The sequence below is a fragment of the Condylura cristata genome, unplaced genomic scaffold (assembly GCF_000260355.1).
Source record: "Condylura cristata isolate star-nosed mole 26May11 unplaced genomic scaffold, ConCri1.0 scaffold00032, whole genome shotgun sequence".
Lineage (NCBI taxonomy): Eukaryota > Metazoa > Chordata > Mammalia > Eulipotyphla > Talpidae > Condylura > Condylura cristata.
In genome coordinates, this window is record NW_004567133.1 from 14,164,867 (window position 1) to 14,185,441 (window position 20,575).

Genomic DNA, 20,575 nt, shown 5'->3' on the forward strand with positions numbered 1-20,575 from the left:
TCATATTGAAAGAGAGATAAAGGTTGTAATAAGCAGGTCATGCTTGGCAGACGCTTTCAGAATTATAAATGATAACATCCCTAGCAGTTATATCTTATTTATTATATTTATTCAAGCTAATGCAATCTAGCATAAAGGGATGGCAATCCGGGGCAGGTCCGCAGTCTGCTCCCCGAGAAACAGGACGTAACAGATTTCTCACTTCTAAACAGGCCCCCGTCCTTGTTGTCCTAGGAGGCTTGCAAGTAAAATGCGGGCGCCCAGTCACACTGGAATTTCAGAAGAAATAAAACGGATACAAGTATCTCTCAAATGCAGCCTGAGATATACTGAGCAATGATTTTTTAAAATCTGAAATTCTAATGTAACCAGACAGCCTGGGTCTTTGTTCGTTAAACCCGGCAATCCCATCTTTAGGAAGAGAAGCCCCCACGCCTCCAGTCTGAGCCCACTGCAGTCCCCAGGGGTCCACGCGAGCCCCAGACCAGCGCCCTGCACTCGCCAGGCACCCCAGTCGATCCCGGAGGGGTCGCTCGCGCTAGCGCCCCGCCTAGGCAGCACTAGTGGCGCCCCGAGGGCCCGAGCCCCGCGCACCCGCCCAGCTCTCCAGGGCCAGAGGGCGCCTCCCCGAGCCGGGCGGCGGCCGGGCGGTTGGCAGGGGTGGAGTCACGCCGTCCCCTCCCACACGGAGTACTCAGGCGAGGGAGAAGCTCGCTCGCCATGTCGGTTCCGGAGGCGGGGGGTGTTTTCCACAGAGCCCGGGGCAGGACCCTGGACGCGTTCCCCTCAGGTACTGCCGGCCCGTCGACCGCGGAGGGGGAAGACCTCGGGGCTGCGGAACCTTTCGCCGGGGAACCTTGCGCCAGGGTGGGCGGCCTCCAGCCGGACCTATTCACGGCTGCACCCGGGAACCGGGGACCACAATAGCGGCCGCACCGCCCGCAGGTCTGGCGTTTGGGGGTGCGCGAGAGGCCACTGGGGGGGCGAGGACTTGGGCGTCAGAGCGCCCGCGGCCTTCCACCTAACGTCCAGAGAGGAGGGAAGCTAGAGGAAGGCAGCAGGCACAGCTGGCAGCTTGGCCTTAGACACGTCACTCGACGCGACTTGGGCTCAGTGTCCTCGTGTGTAAAATGGGCATGAGAACAGCGCGGTTCCGTGGGACCCTCGGTGGGAGCTGGAGAGGGGATTGTGCGCCCCCAGCCACGGGTCTCGGACTGCGGGTCACCCACCAGCGTATCATCAGAGTTCATCGGAACAGGGCGGCAAGGCTGCCTGCAGCCCCGCGAGGGCTAAGTGTCTGGACTTTGAATTCGACTGTCTGCCCCCTTGCAAAACGGCTTTGTTAAGATCGCCGGGAGAAGAGTTAGCAAAAGCATTTCTGTGACCCAAGGTCACAAGGTCAGACACATGCTCGGTGCTAATGAAGGGGACTTTTTTTTTTTTAAGATTTATTTATTTATGCATACAAGAACTGGGGTACTTGCCAGAGGTGGGGGGATGGAGGGAGAGGATTCACCAGAAACAGTGGGAACAGGCGGGTCTACTGAAATACACTGCTCAGGGGAGCAGCGGGGACACAGGAGAGGTCTGCAGCCCCATGTCAGGGAATTCTTGAGCTGTAAGGCACTAAGGAAGATTGTTCCTGTTTCCTTAGTCTCCAGGGCGTTTTGCTGGTCGGGCCAGATTCTCTTCCCCCAGGCCATTGAAAGTTAAGGGAAGTCACTCCAGATGCCCCGCCAATCTGGTTTCTACACACCTCTTGCTTCACATTTGCTGTTCTCTCCTGCCATACCTCCTGCCACGATTGTGCTCTTGAACAGCCCTTACAAAGGTCAAGGTCTTCCTGGCCTCCTGGCCTAGGCCCCTGCTCTTCTCTGCCCCCATAACAAATGGCTGATGCGTGGGCCCGACTCCTCTGTTGTCACACACGTTTTGAAGTTCAGTCACTTCTCAAATAAGACTTCCCCTGACTACCCTATATCAAGTAGGTTACACCTGTAATCCTCTGTCTGAAAACCCTGTTCTTGAACTTCTTTGCAGTTCCTGGGAATTGCAAGGGAAGTAAGACTGAAGAGCATGTCCAGAAATACAGCTGTGGTGGGTTTTGGAAAGGACAACCCGCTGGGCATGCGTTCATATGCCTTTTTGGCCCAACGAGATTTTGAAGTTTATAAGTGGCTCTAGCGTGTTCCCACAGGGCAATGGCCTGTTGTATGAGTAGAGCCTTTATCCAGTGCCCTGCTGAGCACAGTGTCTTCCCTTTGCCTCTCCACAACTGCTCTCTTCCTCCCCATGTTGCTGCAGGAGGCCCCCCTCTGAGACCTAAACCTCTAAGGGTTCCTTGCCCTCTGGCTTCCTGTTGGGCTCAGCCAGTGGGGAAATCAGTGGTGGAAACCAGAGTCAGGCTATCTATTACCCCCATGTACTCCCTGTGGGGTTACCTGGAGCTGCTGGGGCTCTCCAGGTCTGCATGGCCACTCTGTCTCTCCATGCTTTCGTCAGATGTAGGGGTGACGGCACCTCTGCTTTTCTGCCTTTTGCTGCCAACCTGCTCCTTTAAGTCTCTTACTGTCCCCGGCCCAAGCCCTCGTTTTCTTAACCTAATTTGAGGGCCACGGCCATTTCCTGCTAGGATCCTGACAGCTCTGGATGACAGCAGGTTGTGTCTGGTTCCGCCCCTGTTACCAGTGCTCCTGCGAGCCCCTCTTACTTGACTCCTTGAGGATACCTGGGGAAGCTTCTCCAGGGCTTAGTTAGACCCAGCACGACGTTCTGGGCTGGGGCTCCAATCGGTCCAGCTTTACCAGGTCTGTGCCATCACCTTCCACAGTGCAGGCGCCACAGTGCAGTGCGTCCCCCCTTGCTCTGCTGTGTGTCTACTTTCCAACTTACGGAAACATAAGTTGGATCTTAGGATCCTGTTGAATTCTCTGGTGTGTGAGGAGAGGAGATAAGGAGGGGCCAGGCACACCGGGGGGCCCTCAGGCTCGTTATCTCAGCTAAACTTAGTGTCAGAAATTATCCTGGCAACTGCCAGCATCCCTGGAGGGGCGCCACGGTTTTACGCTTTGGTTCAGGGTTCTGATGGGGCCGTGAAGAGAATTCCGGGAGTTGAGTCAGGTTTGGGAAGCAAGCAGTGGCTTTATGTGCACTCAGGAAATCTGAGGCCCCTGGTGGGTGAGGGCACAGCTGGGCGGCGGACTGGGTTGATCGGTGCAGGGGTCGGTGGCGTGGCTGCAGAAAGGGCTTGGAGGAGTCGGCTGTGCGACCTGAGGAGACACCACCCGTGGGGGCAGGAAGGAGAAACAGACACGCCGCAGGGCTCCCAGCCGGAGGTTGGGAAGATAAAGCCCCCTGCTGCCGGGCCACCTAGCCTGGGGAGGAGGGCTGAGGCAGGGGGTGCCCCGGCCCACCTCGCAGGGTCTAGGGCAGTGTTGGCGCAGAGCAGACGGGCTTGGCTGTGGGTTGGCGGTGAAGTGGCCCCTCGGAGGACAGCTTGGGTGGAGCTGCGGGGAGTAGGCTGGAGCGCTCTGTTTTGGGAACTGGAAGGAGACCGAGGTGGGAAGTCTCATCACTCTCCCCCCAGGAATACGGGCAGCGTCTGCTCGGAGCCCTGTGGTGATGCCTGGTGGACAGGAGAATAGCGTGTGGCCACGTGAGGAGTGGCGCGGGCGTGGACGCGGGCCGGCCGGGGTAGCATCAGTGCGCCCCGTGGGGCCCTTTGGCTCTGGGCTATCAGAGGCCTGGCCTGGGAGGTTGGGCATAGAACCCGGGTCTGGAGGGTGCCCTTGTGCCCCCCAGGCTGCTCTCACCGACTCCCTTGGCCTGCATCCCCAATAACGTTGCTGCCAACCTTGAGGGGTGATCCTCTGGGGGGTCCAGTGCGTGTGGGCTTTGGGGGAAGGCAGAGCTGACCAGGGCTGGCACCGCAGCGGGGGAGGAGCTGCTTTCCCCTGAGCTCTGCCAAAGAGGGTCAGTTAGCTTAAGAAGCCCTGCCAGGGTTCACAGCCCTGGGGCCCCTCACGCTGGCCGCTGGGGCGCCCTCCAGGATGGGCCAGTGAGCCCTGTGTCAAGTCAGCCCGTGGGTGAGTGGGTTGTGCTGTCGTCCACTTGCGCTGGCCTCTCCAGCAAAATACCACTGACCAGGTCGCTTATAAGCCACAGGATTCATTTTTCACTCCTGCTCCCAAAGGTCGATGTTCAAGGTCAAAGCGCTGGCAGACCTGGTGGGTCCCACCCTCCCCCTGTGCCCCACCGAGTGGAAGAGGGCGTGCTCTTGGGTCTTTTACAAGGACCTCATCACCTTCTGCGGGCTCCATCTCATAACCTAATCACATTCCAAGCTCCTCACCTGCACACACCTTCCGCCTGGGGTTAGGTTTCACGGAAGCTTGGGGGTGGGGGCGCAGTGGGTCCTCGGCGAGAAGGTGAAGACCATTTCCCTCCGGAGATTATGAGCGTGACAGTGGCCCGCACACCCTCCGGTGGGGTCACGGGGAGCTGCCTGCAGCCACGCCCTCCCCCCGCCCCCCCCGCCCCCAGGATCACTGTCTCTCTGCCTGGCAACAGATGTGTGTCCTGAGGACAAGGTACATGTCTCACCTGGCAGGCTCGCGGCCCTCAGGCGTGTTCACATATTCATTTTAATTAGGGAAATTGATCGTTCTATTTCCTTGACACATATCCTAATTAAGACTACTTTCTCCTAGCAAATAATTGCCTTTCTGTAAAGTTTACGACAGCCGTTTTAAAGAAATTAGCAAAGGGAGGAATATCAAGATAAAATACGTTTTCGAAATTGTTTTCAGAACCTAATTTGTTTTTACAGTTCATTTTACCACCAGAATAATTTTTCCCCTTAAAGAAAAGGGTTCCTTATTGGTTTTCTTAAAATGCGATTTCCCTGGACATTTAAAACCTCTGCTGCTCTTCCAGGGAAGACAGCTCTGTTCACCGGTCTGAGTGCCTCGGGGCACCCCCAGAAAGCCCCACGTGTGGCAGAGAATGAATGGAGCCTCCAGGAGCGACACTAGCTCCCTCGCGCTCAGCCCACCTGAGGACTTTTCTGGAAACAGTAGGCTTGGATATGTCCATCCAGATCTGAACAAACTCAGGTTTAAGAAATTCACACAGGCCAGTGAGCACCGTGACTGGGACGGGCTTACCTGAGAAGGTGCCTGTGGCTGAAGAAGGACTTTTGATGATCAGTTCCCTCCTCATTTTCTCCAGGGGTCAGAATTAGAGTGTGAAAAGTTCCCATCGTGACAGTTCCCAGAGACAGACACGCTTTAATTTTGAACGCCCTTTTTTTACTTTCCTATTTGTGTGTGTGTGTAGAACTGGGGTGAAGGCCAGAAGTGCTGGGGAGTGTGTATGTGAGAGGATTCACCAGAGTGGGGAGCAGAACAGGCGGATCTACTGAAATACACTGGTGAGGGGAGCAGCGGGTGGGTCAGGAGAGGTCTGCTGTGCCCTGGGGTCAGCTCCCGGCCAGATCGCACTCCGCCGTGGCAGTGATGGCGCTGAGACTCGACCCCTAGGCCACCAGGGAGGCCCTTCTTATTTTTGAGTAATGGACTTTCCACCATTTGAAAGTAGAAGCGCTGGCTCTTATGCATGACGCCGCTGTGAGCAGCCACACTGGTCTTTGTGTGGGCTTGAGTGTCATTCCTTTGGAGGAGAAACCTAAGATCGGAACTGCTGTTCATATCAGTAACCGTCCAACTTTGTGAGGATGTGCCCACGGCTGCCCTCCGCCAATTTGCCCACCCACCAGCACTGTTGTGTGTGCAGATTTCTCCACCTTATTAATGCCTGTTATTTTCTGTCCTTTTGATGGTAACCAGCTAATGGGTGTGACGTGAAATCTGCATGTTGATTTGCATTTCCCCATGACTAAGGATGCTGACCTGCTGTAATGTGCTCTGTAGTTATTCCTGTAGCTTTGAAGAAACGCCTGCTCAGACACTTTGACTGGTGTTTGTTTGTTATTTTAAAGATTTATTTATTTATGCATACAAGAGCTAGGGTGCAGGCCAGAGGTGTATGGGGGTGTGTGAGAATATTCACCAGAGACAGAGTGGGCAGCAGAAATACACTGCTGAGGGAGCAGCGGGCAAGAGAGGAGAGGTCTGCTGTGCCCAGTGGGCATCGAACTCATGCACCAGTGGCTGTGAATAGCTTGATAGTGCTGAGGCTTGACCCTTTGCACCCCTGGGAGGCCCCTTTGCCTGGTTTTTAATTGGGTTATTTGTGTCTTTGCTTTTGAGCGTACGATTTCTTGACATTTTCCACGTTCAAGCATCTCATCAAATATTTGCTTTGCTAGCATTCCCCCCTTCTTTGGGTCGGCCTTTCTCTTCTTGATGACAGAGCATTTGCTGCACCCAAGTGTTTAATTTCAAGGATGTCCACTTATCAAGAACTCTTCAAAAATTGCTTGCCGTCTTATCTGACCACTCTGCCTAAGCTCAGGTTGCGTCCTCCTGTGTCTTACAGAGTGGTTTAATTTAAGTTCTTCTATTTAGGTCTGTGTCCACAATGAATGAATTTTGGTGAATGGTGCGGTAAGGGTCTACTAGAAATTTGCAATGTTTTAAAATTCCAGTGGAAGCCTGATGCCAGTGAATAGAAAAAAGGGGAACCCCCAAATGGCACATTTTCCCCTTTCATAAAATGGAAACTGACTCTAAACGCACCTTCATCTACCAGCTGCTTAGGTGGGGTGAGGACCCGCGGAGGCGGGGGTCCCGGGTGGGCCTGCCGGGGCCTTTGTGGCGCAAACGGTGCCCCGCAGTCTGCCCCAGTGTGGGCTTCCTGCGGGGGGTGCGTCAGGCCGCGCTGGGCCCCGTGTGCTCCCCTTCCCACCGCTGCTCTTGTGTCTCCGACTCTAACCCGGTCAGTCATAATTTACCAGCGCAGCCCTGTTGAGTCCGGCCAGAGCCTCTGTCGTACTTTTATTAGAAACAACCCTTCTTACCTTCACGCTTCTCTGGTTTACGCTTTTAATTAAATCAAGTGAGTGAGAAAGGAGTGCCCACTCCCAGTGGCCTCCGGGTGAGCAGGCTGAGGGCAGAGGCAGGGGTGCTGTGGAGCCCCCCCATGCCTGTGGGGCACAGCGGGGCGTGGGCAGGCCTCCCTGAGAGGGGAGCAAGGAGGGTCTTCCTCAGGAGACCCGCTGAGGGCTGGGCGTGTGCCCCCGGGAGGTGGCTCTCTCCTTCACCAGACTCCGGTGAGGCGGGGCGGGGCTGGAGGCGACAGAGCCGGAGCCCAGGGCTGCAGCGTCCTCATGCAGGTTCCTACTAGAAAAAGAACCGAGTTACACCAAAGCCGCAGGCCTCGTCTGTGCGGGGAGGCAGCTCCGTCCCCGACGCTCCCACATGGGCATTCGGGTGACTTCAGGTCCCAAGTGAGGGAGCTGGAGGCTCTGCGGAGAGCTGGGTGCCGGTAGGACACTTGGATTGTTGAACCAGAGAGTCCCAAGTGACAATGATTATTTTGTCCTTTTTTAAAAAAACACCTAAATAAGCTCAGTCCCTGGAGAAGCTGCCGGGCGCTGAGGTTGCACGGGCAGAAGCTCCTGAGAGAAGCTGCAAAACCTGCATCCCCTTGGCGGTGGCCCGTCAGCCAGAGCCTCCAGGCAGCTACGAAGCTGCTCCCCGGCGGGGCTGTCTTAGAACCAAAACAACAGCAACACCCACAAATGTGAATGGAGGATGTTGAGACGACAGAGCCTGAATCTGGAGCGCAGACATCTGCCTGTTCCCTGGCGCTGTGCATGAAAACACGCGTGCACCTACGTTTGCACCTCTGTGGAAATAGACTCACCTGTATCTCACCAAATGCATCTGCCAGGTATCTGACGGACCCCACTGTGTGTTCTGGGGGGCCCAGAGCTGGGTGCCACCTCGGTCACCCCACAGAGACTCGGGTCGGGCAGTCTGGGGACTCAAAACCCACCCTCGGCCATGGCCTGCGCCAGTCATCAGTCCCGGCGGCTCTTCTGAGGTCGGCGCTTCTGTTCTTGGCCCACAGACAAGGAGCTTAGGCCCTGTGCGATGAGGGGCCATGTCACGCGGTCGGTAAAGGGCAGCAGGGACTTCGGCCAGCGTCGCACCTGGGGGTCGGAGCTTGCTGGGGGGAGGGGACGTGCTGGCAAGGGAGGAGGCTGGGTGGGCGTAGAGGGAGCCTCAGCAGGAAGAGCGGGCAGAATGGAGAGCCTCCCTGGAGCAAGGGGTGGGAAGCATGAGGTGTGTTGGGGACAGGCAGGGGTCCGCTCCGAGGGGCTCTCGACCTCAGCATGACATTGCGGTGGGGCTGGACGTTTGGCGGCACCCCGCCCTCTGTCCCCTCCCAGGGCGCGAGTCCAAAGGGTCTCTGACAGCACCTGTCCCCTGGGATCAGAATTGTCCCTGATTTGGGGCCAGCAGTCTAGTGAGAGCTGTGATTAACAGCTGTAAAGTCTGGATATTGGCCCCAAGTGGAGAATGAGTGGGGATCCCCTGATGCCTTCGTCTGTCCCTTCCTCAGATGTTGACTGAGTGATGCCGGTCTGGGGAGCAAGCACGGGCGTCTGCTTCTGGAGGGTGGGGGGCCCTCGGCCCTGCAGCAAGGGCATTGGCCACCCACAATGAGGGCGATAGGGAGCGCTGCAGGGCAGTGACTGGCTGTGGTCAATGGCCTGGAGCTGGCCAGGGCTGTCCTTGCAGCAAGGCAAGCGGGCGTGGGAGTGAGGAGGACCCACCCCGCGGTGCTGGTGGAGCAGCTGGGGAGGAGGGAGGACCAGGGACACAGGAGACGAGCCCAGTCTCCCGCAGTGACCGTCCTGACACCCTCGGTGGGCTGGAGAAGGTGCTGGCAACACCAGGACATCGGAGAAGGAGCCTGTCTTGAAGCGAAGATGGTGAATTTGCTTCCGGGCATGCTGGATTGATGGAGCTGGGAGCGTGGCTGGGAGCGTGGATGTGTCCAGAAAAGTACAACCTGTCACACGAGTCACTCAGCGACAGGGATGCAGACAGTCACCCCAGGGACTCCACATCACCACTGTGCGGACGTCACGGGGTGTACACAGACCCTCTGCACACCGGAGCCTGGCACGTGGGAGCCTGAGAGGACCACCGTCTCCCAGGCGGGCCCACGACCCCCAGCGTGAAGCCACGTGTGATGCATTGCTGCTCGACTTGTAGTTCCTGCGGCGACGTGCTGGTCAGACAGATGAACGTGGGCCCTGCTGCCCAAGTCCCATGTTATTTTGAGCACTGAATCAACAAGAGCCCGAACACGGTGGTGTGAGGCAGCAGTGACAGGAGCCAGCTCGGGTCCTGCCTGCCCACCAGCCTGCGCACCCAGCGCCCTGCCGTGCCCACTGTCTCCCTGCGGCAGCGAGGGTAGAGAAGGAAAAGGCTCTCTAGTAGAAAGTAAGAACGCTGCTTGTCAGACGTCCCCCTCACTGTCGATGGCTATGCGCATCGGTCAGCAAATCCCGAGAGCACAGATAGATGTCGATGGCCTCACTAGTGCCCACAGGCCTCTTCCTACCAGGTGAGAAAATAGTGAGTCACTTGCTGTTGGGGCCCATTTATTCTTGTCACTGATTAACTGTTAGTAGCGAAAGGATCAATGCAATTTCTAATTCTTGGTCTATATTAAAAAGTCAGCTTTCATTAGCAATTGGCAAACACATGCAAGAGGCAGAATAAAAATGAATGAGAGGCAATATATGGGCGAGACAAATCCAAGACAACGTTTCGTCCATGCGAGGGAAAGTACACACGGAGAGAGGGCTGCGCTTTAGTATCTTCTTTCAGGCGGGATGTTGGCTCATGGGCAGAGTCTCAGAGGAAGGAGTTGCGCGAATTTCTAGAGGTTTGAAAGGTTCTTTTCTGTGTACCGTTGCTTGGCATGCGATGACGCTGAAAGAAGGCTCACGGCTCATAGCTCACACCACCCCAAATCTCAGCCCTCAATGTGAAAGATGCTTTTACCGATCGTCTCTACCCGTGAGTGGAAATTCAGAGGTGGCCAGATCTTACGCCTCTCTGTACAATGGATGACTCAAATTTCACTCTAAAATCAATTTTGCTTATAACTTTAATTTTAAATTTTGATGTAGGCTATGCTAGCTATTCGAGCGATGCTTTGGTGACATAGTACATCATGGGAGCTTGTCATTTCCGGCCTGTCCTCTGCACAGACTTCACGCCTCGCTCCTTGGCCTCTGTAACCCCTGCGCCCCCGGCCGCCTCCCCCAAAGCTGAGCAGCGCGACTGGCTCGGCCCGGCTCGGCCCTCAGCTCTCCTCTCTCTTTAGATCTCCATCAAGTTATTGCCCAGGACCTTGCTCACCTCCTCTCCATCCCTCTGAGCAAAGCGACAAGGTCACCCTTGCCAAGGGCTTGTCATGGCAGATGAATGCAGGGGCCAGAGGCCGTTGGCCTGCTGTGGCTCAGGGTGGACAGTGGTGGCCTGGCGAGCACCCGTGCCTGTAAGGGGAGCCATTGCTAGCTGGGCCTGGCGTGGCCAGCCCTTCCATGGGAATCCAGAAAACTAGGTCCATGTGGACTACCGTGAGGTTTAAGTGTTGGGAACACGTTCAAAATTTTATGATCACTGTGTGGGCCAAACAGAACACACTGGCTAACCCTACTACATCAGAAACCTGGAGTTTGTGGCCCCTGGAGGTCGCCAGGAAGCATCCACGGGAGGTGGGTGTTCCGGGCCCCGCTCGTGCCCTGAATCGGTCTTGAGCTGTCGGTAGAGACCGAGTGCAACAGCCCTGTTGGGAGAAAGCCCTGGGCTCTGCTGGAACCTTGGCTTCTTAGCAAGAATCTTGCCTTGGTTTAGAAGGGCCGTGTCAAGGGACATGATCCGCTAGGAAGGGGTAACACCAAAGGCAGCGTGCAGGGCCAAACCTGTGAGCTGGACACAGCAGGGGGCTGAGGATGAATAGGAAAATACAAAAATATGAGCCAAGTGTGTGTCTCCGTTATCAATAGCAAATCCTCTAGGACACCCTTGCCGGTCGGGGAGCTCGTGCTGGCCCCCTGCGGGGACTCCTGGGGGCCGTCCCTGCCCAGCTGCAGGCCCACAGGCCAGCTTGCGTGCACCCGCTGAGAGACTGTCAGGCCTCAGGCTCGCCTCAGTCAGTCTGGGGTGGGCTTGGGAGCCTGCCCTTCCAGGGGGCTGCTGGGCCCCGGCCTTGAGGACTGGGGTGTGGGGCCCCCCTTCCATGCCCAGGTGTAGCCTGTCTCCCTGCCCCTCTTGTCATCCACTCCTTCTCCGTCCGTGTCCGCATCCAAGCAGCTCCGCGTCTCTGTTGGGGCAGCCAGGTACTGACCGTTCATCAGGCACTCTCCCTTCAAGTTCTTTACTTGGAAATTTCTTTAAACACTGGCTCCGTAGTGTCTTTGTGAATCGTGTCGGGGTGTGCGGGCAGGGTTCTGCATTTGCAGACTTGCCTGGCTCCCACGGCCACAGGGAGTTTGGAGGAAAGAGCTGGACCAAGGAGCCGGTTCTCTCCCCGCCGGGAGCACAGCGCGCTCAGCCCCTGGCCCCCGAGGGCGTCAGCCCACCGCTGTCCTCTGCCCAGAGAAGTGGTGCAGGCTGCTGTTGTCAGGGTCACCGTGGACTCCCGTGATGTAAAAACCTGCCCTTTTGCGAGTGAGGGAGGTATAAATTTATAGACGATTCCTCCCTCGGGGACCAAGTGGTACAAGCCTCAAATATCTCTAATTCAACCTTGATTAAAATTAAGATGAGATCAAAGACTCCAAGCTTCGGTAGCAGGAACTTTAAAGAGGATGCAGGTGCTTCTGAGAAGCCAGCAAATGGGCTCTGTGACGCAGGCAAGGGAGACTGGGCGGGTGGAGCTGTCCGCAGCGCTCACTGTAGGTCAGACCTACCTACTCCGCACCTTTCATCACGGGACTCAGAGTCTGCGTAAGTTTTTACTAAGTAAACAGTAATATTGAAAGATTTATTTTAATCCCTCTAAGGACTATTGACTTACTGAGACCATGACTATTTATTGTAGGAAATTATGTTTAGGGAAAACATTTGCTTTTAAAATTTGTTTGTAAATTCTGTTTGCTGTAGGAGGTTGATTTATGCTCTAACCTTGGGTGCTCTCACCTCCCCGGTCCAGTTCTGATTGATTTATCCCGTTTCAACAGCCCTGCAAACTGCCTCGGCAACGTGGCTAAAGGCATTCACTGGTGTAAAGGTTATTCAGGTAGCACGAAATGATGCTAACTGTCAACTTTGAAAGAGAACTTGGAATCTCAATTTCTTTTAATGGCACCAACCTTCAATTCCTGAATCCTTGCTGACTGTTCCTGACCCTTTACCTCTAATGTCAGAGTCAATACCTGTCGCGATGGGACAGGCTGTCCCTAAGCCTGGCAGCTGGACTCACAAATGTGTGTCCTCCTGGTCTCTGTCAGGGTCCAGTGCTGCCTCCCCAGCGTCTCTCCGGAGTGCACTTCAGATGTCCACTCGGCTGTGCTCCCAACTGAAGATTCGACTGAGGGGTCCCTCAAGCTCACTCTTAGCATGTTGCATGGAGGTCCCGTTCCTCCTAGCTGTTAGCCAGGGCCTCCCTCACTTTCTTCCCACTGGGGCCTCTCTACAGGACTGGTCCCTGTGCGCCCATGGGAGGACTCAGAGAGAGAGTGAGCGTGTGAGCATGGTGAAGGCCATCTTTTTCTAGCCTTTCTAGAAAGTTGTCTCTAGCAAGAGGAGAACCTGTCCTTTGTAACCACTTATGAGATGCCATTGCAGTGTAAAACTCTATTTAGCGTTAAGTCTGTTGAGTCTACAGAACAATATGATTGGCTGTAGACATCTGGCTTTATAGTAGAGCTCCAGAACGCCCTTATCTTGCATTACCAAAATGTTTACACTTTGACATCATTCCCATGGCCCCTAACTCCAAGTCCCTGGCACCCACCGTTCTTTCTGCTCCATGAGTTTATTTTAGACTCCACATATAAGTGAAATCATACAGTGTTTGCTTTTCTGGGACTGCCTTCTTTCACTTAACATATGTGCTCCAGGCCCATCCATATTGTTACAAACGGCAACATTTCCTTTTTTAAGGCCAAATAATATTCCACCGTGTGTGTGCACACATGCCAGTTTCTTTATCCATTTATCTGTCAGACATTTAGGTTGTTTCCATGCTTCCATCTGGCTTGAGCTCTCAGTCAGCTGAGAGATCACTCTCCTGTCACTGTGTTCTGCTTCCTAGAAGCAAGTTGCTAAGTCTAGTCCTGACCCTACTCAAGGGGCCTGAGGGCCGGAGGGCACGTGTAGCATGCGGGCACCACAGCCCGGCTCTCCGACCGCATGGCGGTGGCGTGCTGCCACTCCCGGTGAGGGCTCAGTGACTGGGCGGAGCGTGTGGTGGTGCCGGGCTGTGTCCCCATCAGTGAGATGCACGTGCCAGGCCCGCGTGGTCCTCGTGCAGGTCCAGGGGGCCAGCTCGTGATTTGATTGCGCAACTAACAATGGGAGCTGTAGGTTGAGAACTGGCAGTTGAACTTGCTGCTGCAACTTGTTTTGTGAAGTAGGTACAGGTAGTTTTGGTTGTCTGCATGTTTGTCCTGAAAAGGGAATTAAGAGGGGAGGAGGGCCCAACACCAGCACCCCGCTCTAAGACGACAGAAGCCACACAGGGCAGGTGGGGTGGTGGCAGGTCGCAGCTGACTGGTTCTTGTCCGTTGGATCTCAGCTTCAGTGACACACGTCAGAGAGGCCTCCCCCGAGAACCCCTGCAAATCGGCCATCACCCCTCTCCGCCCTCTCCTGGCCCTTAGCACGAGCCTTCTCCAGCTGCTCGTTTGCTGCCTGTCTCCCCAGGACAGTGGGGGCCTCTTCCGCCTTGGTCCACCTGGGTAGTGTCCGCTCCTCCACGGGCCTGGCCACAGTAGGCGCTCAGTAAATAGCCACTGAATGAATGGACCGAACCCACAGACACGGAAGACTCCGTAGGGCTTGAGGACCTTCAGGAATCCTCACGAATGCAGAGGCGTAAAGGCTACCATTCCGAGCGGGCAGACTGCGTTAGCTCACTGCAGAGCCGACAGCGGCTGTGGGCCGGCTCTGTCCCTGCGCGGTAGGCCGGGGCACCTCACGTCCGTGCCTGGGCTTCCTCGTCCTCAGCTTGGGGGGCAGGAGGGGGGCGTTGAGAGTGCTCGGCTTTCAGTGCCACCTGGCCAGAGGAGCCTCCCTGTTTGTTCCCTGAGCTGCCACGTGAAGTGTGGGTCAAAGAGGGGACTTGGTGGCACAAAAAAGAATAGTGACAAAGCGGTAAAGCCACACGACTCCTGTGCCACGCGCAACCGCTCCGCAGAAGCAGAAGCCAGGGTGCCCCTGGCTGGTGAGGGCAGAGACGGTGCCCTCGGAGCCAGCAGAGTCTCTGGGAGGCAGACTATTCACCGAGGGGCGGTCACCCTTCAGGATTCCGTCTCCCTGCCTCGCTGTCGCGTCCTGGCCCAGCCTCACACCTTGCTTCGGTCCACATCACGCCTTTGAGCTGTCATCGGCCTTCTCTCCGCCCCCATGTTGACTAACTCATTTCAAGATTTCCTTGCTGGCACTGCATTTCCCACCAGATAGCCAGAGCTTCCAAGCTCCAAGTGCTGTCATTAAAATTCCTCCACAGCTCCCAAAACTGTGCCATTAACATTAAGCCTGGCATAAAAGCGCCTCACCTCATAATTTAAATATAATACTTCCGTCAGCTTTCAATCTGGGGTATTTTTAATTCTAATTAAAAAACTATTACTGAGCACTAATATCCTCCCTGCAGCCCGTGGGGGCTCTGCGCCCCGTTCAGGCCGGCCGGCTTGCACAAGAACCGCCTGGCTGCGTGGCTGCCGTGGCCAACGTGGCTTTTCCGGCCTTTGGGAACCACCGGGTCCCAGGCGCAATTAGTGTAAGTCAGATCCTCCAGACTAGGACAGGAAAATGGTATGTTTCACAGCAGCTCATTACAATGACCTACTTAATTTAAGAAAAATATTGTATCCACTTGGCATGGTGACCTGGATGCTTTTCCTGACACATTTTATAATATTTTTCTCTCCCTCCCCCTTATTCCTTATTCTCTCCCCCAGAGGAGGAAAAGGAGTGGAAAGGGCCCTTCTACTTCATCCAAGGTGCAGACCCCCAGTTCGGCCTGATGAAGGCCTGGTCCAGCAGGGACCCTGACCACGGGGGTGATGAGTGGGGCCAGGAGATCCGGCTGACCGAGCAGGCCGTGCAGGCCATCAACAAGCTGAACCCCAAGCCCAGGTTCTTCGTGCTGTGCGGGGACCTCGTTCACGCCATGCCAGGTAAGACGGGAGTCGGCTCTTGCCGCCTTTCCTCCTTCACCCGGTCACGGGGGTGTTGGGCAGCAGAAGTGGCCCCCACGCAGGACCTGGCCCGCTGATGGCTCCTTCTCACGCACAGCAGTGCCATCAGACATCGGAAAATGCATGCTCGTTTTGGATTCAGAGTCGGGCGAGGTTAGCCACAGTCATTGCGCTGCGTTCTGATGGTGTGCGCTTATGGGGAAAATGGGCAGCCCTGTGTGCTCCTCGCTCCGTGTCAGGACAGGCCTGCACGGCTCCCGGCCACTGTATGTGTGGATGCTGTCGTCGCTCTCGCTTCCCCTCCTCTTACGCTGCAGCTTCTCTGATGTTTCAAAGCACAAAAATAATGCACCGTTGTAATAGTAATTATTTTACTTGTAAATTATAATGTAAAGAACATTATGGAAGATGTTTTATAGCAATAGAATAACCTTTGTTGAATTAGCCTTTTTGAAGGTATGTGCGGGAACTGGGCTGCAGGTCTGGCTGCATCTAGGGGCTCAGCAGCCACCAAACCTTGACCTCCCTCCTGTCCTGCTTTTCTGTGGGTTGGCATCATTTTCATGCAGACTGTCTAGGTGGCGGCTCTTGAGGGCTCTGGGTTTATGTCCTTCTGTAGGAGCCACCACGGAAAGTGCCCGCCTTATTCTCGGCTGTCCAGGCTGAGTCCCAGCCAACGCCCATCTGCTTCACATGGCCTCCTGGAGTCGGGGTGCAGGGTCAGCCCTGCTACCACCTGAAAAACAGCATGTTCCCCTAAAGAAAAGTGAAATTACTGGGGTTGCAAAAATAGCAGATGCCTTCTAGAACTTGCGTCCACTTTTTTCCCTGTTGTGCTATTAACCTTACCTCCCAGGCCAGGATAAAGGCCAGTAGACAAGCAGAAGCAAGTTGAAGCTGCCCCTGCCTGTCAGGGAGGCAGAGCAGACTCCCCTGGCCACCCTCATCTGTGTCCCCGTCTCTGCTCAGTGGAGCAGAGGTGACCTGGACACCGTGAAGAAGACACTGCAGGGGCCAGGACGTTTGTCCCCCGTAGACCAAGTTCGGCAGGCCTGTTGTGACTCCTGATACCGCTGGAAGCTGGGACACTGAAGTGACCCTTGCTGCTGCATGGATTCCTCCCCTTCCAGGGTCACAGGTGGGACAGCCTGCCATCCAGAACAGTCCCAGAAGGAATTGCGATCGTGGAAACACAGTCACCCAGAACTGTTCTTGCTGAACCTCAGGGAGGGCTACAGACAGACACCTTTGTTCTCTGTGTCCTGCTGTATTACTGAAGTCGCAAATGGGGGCCTGCCCCCACCGTTGGACAAGACAGTGACGTCAGCCCCGGAGAAGCAGCCTGCCCTGCTGCTGCGCCTGAACAAAGGTGGCAGGCAGGGGAGAGGGGCAGAGGCATTGGGCCAAGACCAGGGCGAGGGTCCAGCTGGTCAGGGTGCCAGCCGTCTGCCATTGACGCCCTGCTACACATTGGCTCCTCGTCTTCTTAGGGCCCTGGTTGCTGAGCCAGAGCCCCTTCAGGCAACAAGGACTTAAAGCCTCTGTCGTGTGGGGCCACAGAACGCGGAGGGAGAGACGTGCCCTCTGTGCGCTGGGAACCCCCCTCGCCCAGGGCATGAGGGCCTAGTTCTGTGAGGTGGAGAACTGTGCCAGCTGCCCACGAGCCTGGCTATTGGTGGCTCTTGACTGCGCCACCAAGATCATACAGCGCTAAGGTGACTGCACCGTGGCCTGGTTTCTGAAGGAGTTAGAGGCCACGGCGGGCCTTGGGGCGCGGGCCCAAGGTCACCTGGGTGCCATGCTGGGTGACCGGCCAGGGCGGTGCTGCTTCCTGCTGGCCTGGCATGCAGCTGGCTGGCTGTGCCCTCGGCGCCCTCACTCTAGACCCGCATTTTTTTGGTCTCATGGAACTCTTGACTGTCAGCTTCCAAATTTAACATGTTTCTGTCCAGTGGTTTCTTTTCTTTAAAAGCAGAGCCTTGGATAGAATTATATAACGTGTTCTGCTGATGTTTACCGACTAGCTCTGAATTACATTAATGTATTCAGTCGTATTTCAAAATAAGTTTTAAAATAAAAATGTTTCGAGGCAGTTACATCGCTTCTGGAATACAATATACAGGAGTAAATTAAAAGATACGGTTTTTATGTTCAGCTCTACCAGTTGGTCAGAAGACCTGTAAATGTGAACGAGCAAATTGTGGACTGTACGACCCGATCAAAATTTGCATCGTGCCCCAGATGCAGACTATTCTGTGGGATTGCAGCTGAGCTGGTAAGAGGACTGTGGCCACTTTGAATCTTGTGGTCTGAGGTGAAACCAAACATTTTAAAACTAGTTATCATTTTTTAATGTGCAATTAGTGGCTTCCGCCTCACTTAGCTCACACGCAGGGGTAGACACTAGAAAGGTAATTATTTGCTTTTACTGTTCAGCACATTGTTAATCACCAAATGCATATATATTCAAAGGCAAATCAAGCCAGAAAGCATACTTTCACCTTGATCATAAATAATATCTTGGGCCAAGTAGCTGTAGGTTCGCCCTGGAGAAAGAGCTTTTGACAAAAATGCTCTTGCTAATGCAAGTCGTAATGCACCTTCTGCTGCTGACCACAGGCGCCTTTGTTCTCTGACCGTTCCGGAGATCAGACAGCTCAAACGTCTCTGGAGGGCTGCGTTCCTTCCGGGGTCCCAGCTTCTGGCAGCTGCCCGCATTGCTTGGGTTGTGGCTCCTTCCTCTGTGTTCAAAGCCAGCAGCTCCTCTCAGCCCTCTGCTTCCACCTCCTAAGTTCTGTTACACCAGCCCTCCAGCTTCTCAGCTCCAGCCCCCCGTGGCTATTGGGCCCTTTTCTGGTAACCCAGGTGGTCTCTCCACCTTGGGGTCCCTAGCTCCATCATGTCTGCAGGTCCTTGCTTTGCCACCCAGTGACATGTTTACATATTCCAGGGATCGGGGTGCAGGCTTCTTTGTGGGGCTCCTGTTCAGCCTACCCCAGGAGCTTAGGGTAGAATTCAGGGTCTATCTGCCAGGAACCGGGCCTCTGGCTCCCCGTCACCTTTCTCCAGAGCAGGGGTCGGGTTCTCCTGTTAACTGGTGGGGCAGCAGCCTGGGCAGGCCAGCCCTCTCCCAGGGTCACCCAGCCAGCAAGCAGTGGAGTCAGGGCCAGACTCAAGTCCGTCGGCTTCCCGTGAAGCCCCAGGAGCTGGTTTGCACCTCAGGATCGCCACCCCAGACCTCCCGAGACGGAGTCAGCGCTGTGTCCAGATTCCAGTTGACCGTGTGGACATTCAAGTGGGAGAGGATTTTGTGCCCTGGCGTATTATGTGGGATGCGCGTGAGTGGCTTGGGTCGGTGTCCTTTGACTGGGAAAGTGGCGTGGAGCGCATCAGCTCTAGACTGAGCACGCTCAGCTTCCCGAGGGAAAGGCTTCAAGCCCGTGGGCTTGTTCTGGCTTGTTTGTCCCAGTTGTGTTTATTGGGGTGACATCGCCTTATAGCACTATATTCAAGAGCGTCAGTCACCTGTACATACAGGTTCCTGCACCGCAAGTACCACCGGGCCCCAAAATCCAGGCTTGGTTTTGCTTCCTCAGCAACAGTGGAATAACGAAAGCAGTTGACCTCTGCCTGCAGATCTCCCAGGCAGAGCCTAGCCACGGTGTCAGGAGAACAGCCCACACCAGCTTTCTGTGGAGCAGCCAGAGAGCCAGGACGGCTCTGCTCTGAGTCCGGTGCATGCCGAGGCCCTTATCTGCCTTTGCAGAGTCCAGGACATGCTGAAAACCAAGAGCTTTTTTTTTTTTTTTTTCCTTAAGATTTATTCATTTATGCATCAGAACCAGAGTACAGACCAGTGGTGCAGGGGCGGGTGAGAGACTTCACCAGCGACAGAGCGGGGAGCAGAACAGGTAGTGGACGAATTATACTGCTGAGGAGAGCAGCGGGGAGACAGGAGAGGTCTGTCGGGCATGTGGGTCACCCCCTGGTGGGGATCGAGCGCAGTGAAGCAGCTGCACTTTAACCTGTCACGCCACCAGGGAGAGCCTAAGGGTTTATTCTTAAGTTTGAAACTAACTCGGGCAGCGAAACTCACCTGAATCGAGATGAGGCTGTTTGAAGCTTCTGCTGACCCCATTTACGAGAATATTCACGTTTTGCTGGGAAATCTGCTGTCGTCTTACACTCCCTGATCCCTGCTTGATGACCTGAAAGCCTGAAACATGTCCAAGTTTCAAGCCAAACTCAGCCCACAGGTTTTGGATAAGCACAAATCTCCAGTATCAATAATTTGGGGTTTGAGGATGAAGCGCCTCGCACACTGGAAGCAGAGGCCTTTCCCTCCCCTGATGTCATGCCGTTCCCCCACTTAACTTCTGCACAGCCGCTGCATGGTAACCACATTTTAGCTTCAAAGTTAAAAGGATCCCAGGCATCTCATATTTGAAGTTCGGGGACCATTTCTGTTGGCAGCGAAAAAGAAAATGGAATTAGATTCAGAAGAGATTCTGACAAATTGAAGGAGAGGGCCGTGCTCGGGGAGATGCCTGCCAGAGGTAAATGCAGACCGGTCCAGGGAGGGGAGAGGCCTTCGCCCCGTCGGGAGCGGGCCGGCTGCCTGCAGACATGGGCAGGAGGCGGCGTAAAGCCATCAACTGGAGACCTGCGGGAGACCGGAGGACCTTGAGAACGGAGGGGGCGTCCCACAGGAGGAGACCCCGGGGCGCCTGGCGAGCGCCGTGTCTGCTGTGGTCACCCCCCACCTTAAGTCCTGCAGGGCTGGGCCACGGCCCAGGGGAGAGTCGGCCCAGGGGAGAGCCGCTGTGGCCCCACGGCCTCCAGCACTCACTCCCGGCATGGAGATTTCTGACTCGGGGGTGAATGGCTAGAACTGGGGAATCACGCCGTGGGGCCAAGCTGGAACGTGCTGTGCGCAGGGCCTCGGGCGCGGATGGAGCCGTGTGTCTGCCGCCACCCACAGCCAGGACGGCTGCTGTTCATTCCCCCAACGGGCAGGACGGAGGCTGAGCACAGCTCTGGTACAAGACCGGCTGCGAGAAGCAGGGCCTCAGAGGCATCGTCCTGACGCCAAGGCCAGACGGACGCCCGGCCAGGACAGCCCTTACCTGCTGCCCCAGCGGAGCGCTCCCTCCCCCGGGCCGAGGTGCGCGGGTCTGTGAGTGTTTGATCCAGTGGTCGGCGTCCAGTGGACTGGAC

The 20,575-nt window shown here is 55.6% G+C and overlaps 1 protein-coding gene across 2 annotated transcripts in view; it reads left to right on the forward strand.

Moving 5' to 3' along the window:
- Nucleotides 1-616: 616 nt before the first annotated feature.
- CPPED1 (calcineurin-like phosphoesterase domain containing 1) overlaps nucleotides 617-20,575 on the forward strand; it is a 55,143-nt gene continuing 35,184 nt past the window's right edge. For both annotated transcript variants that reach the window (XM_012732027.1, XM_004691751.2), the window contains exons 1-2: nucleotides 617-790; nucleotides 15,119-15,337. In XM_012732027.1, coding sequence (XP_012587481.1) covers nucleotides 721-790; nucleotides 15,119-15,337 — 289 coding nt within the window. In that variant the 5' untranslated portion in view covers nucleotides 617-720. The remainder of the gene's footprint in view (nucleotides 791-15,118; nucleotides 15,338-20,575) is intronic.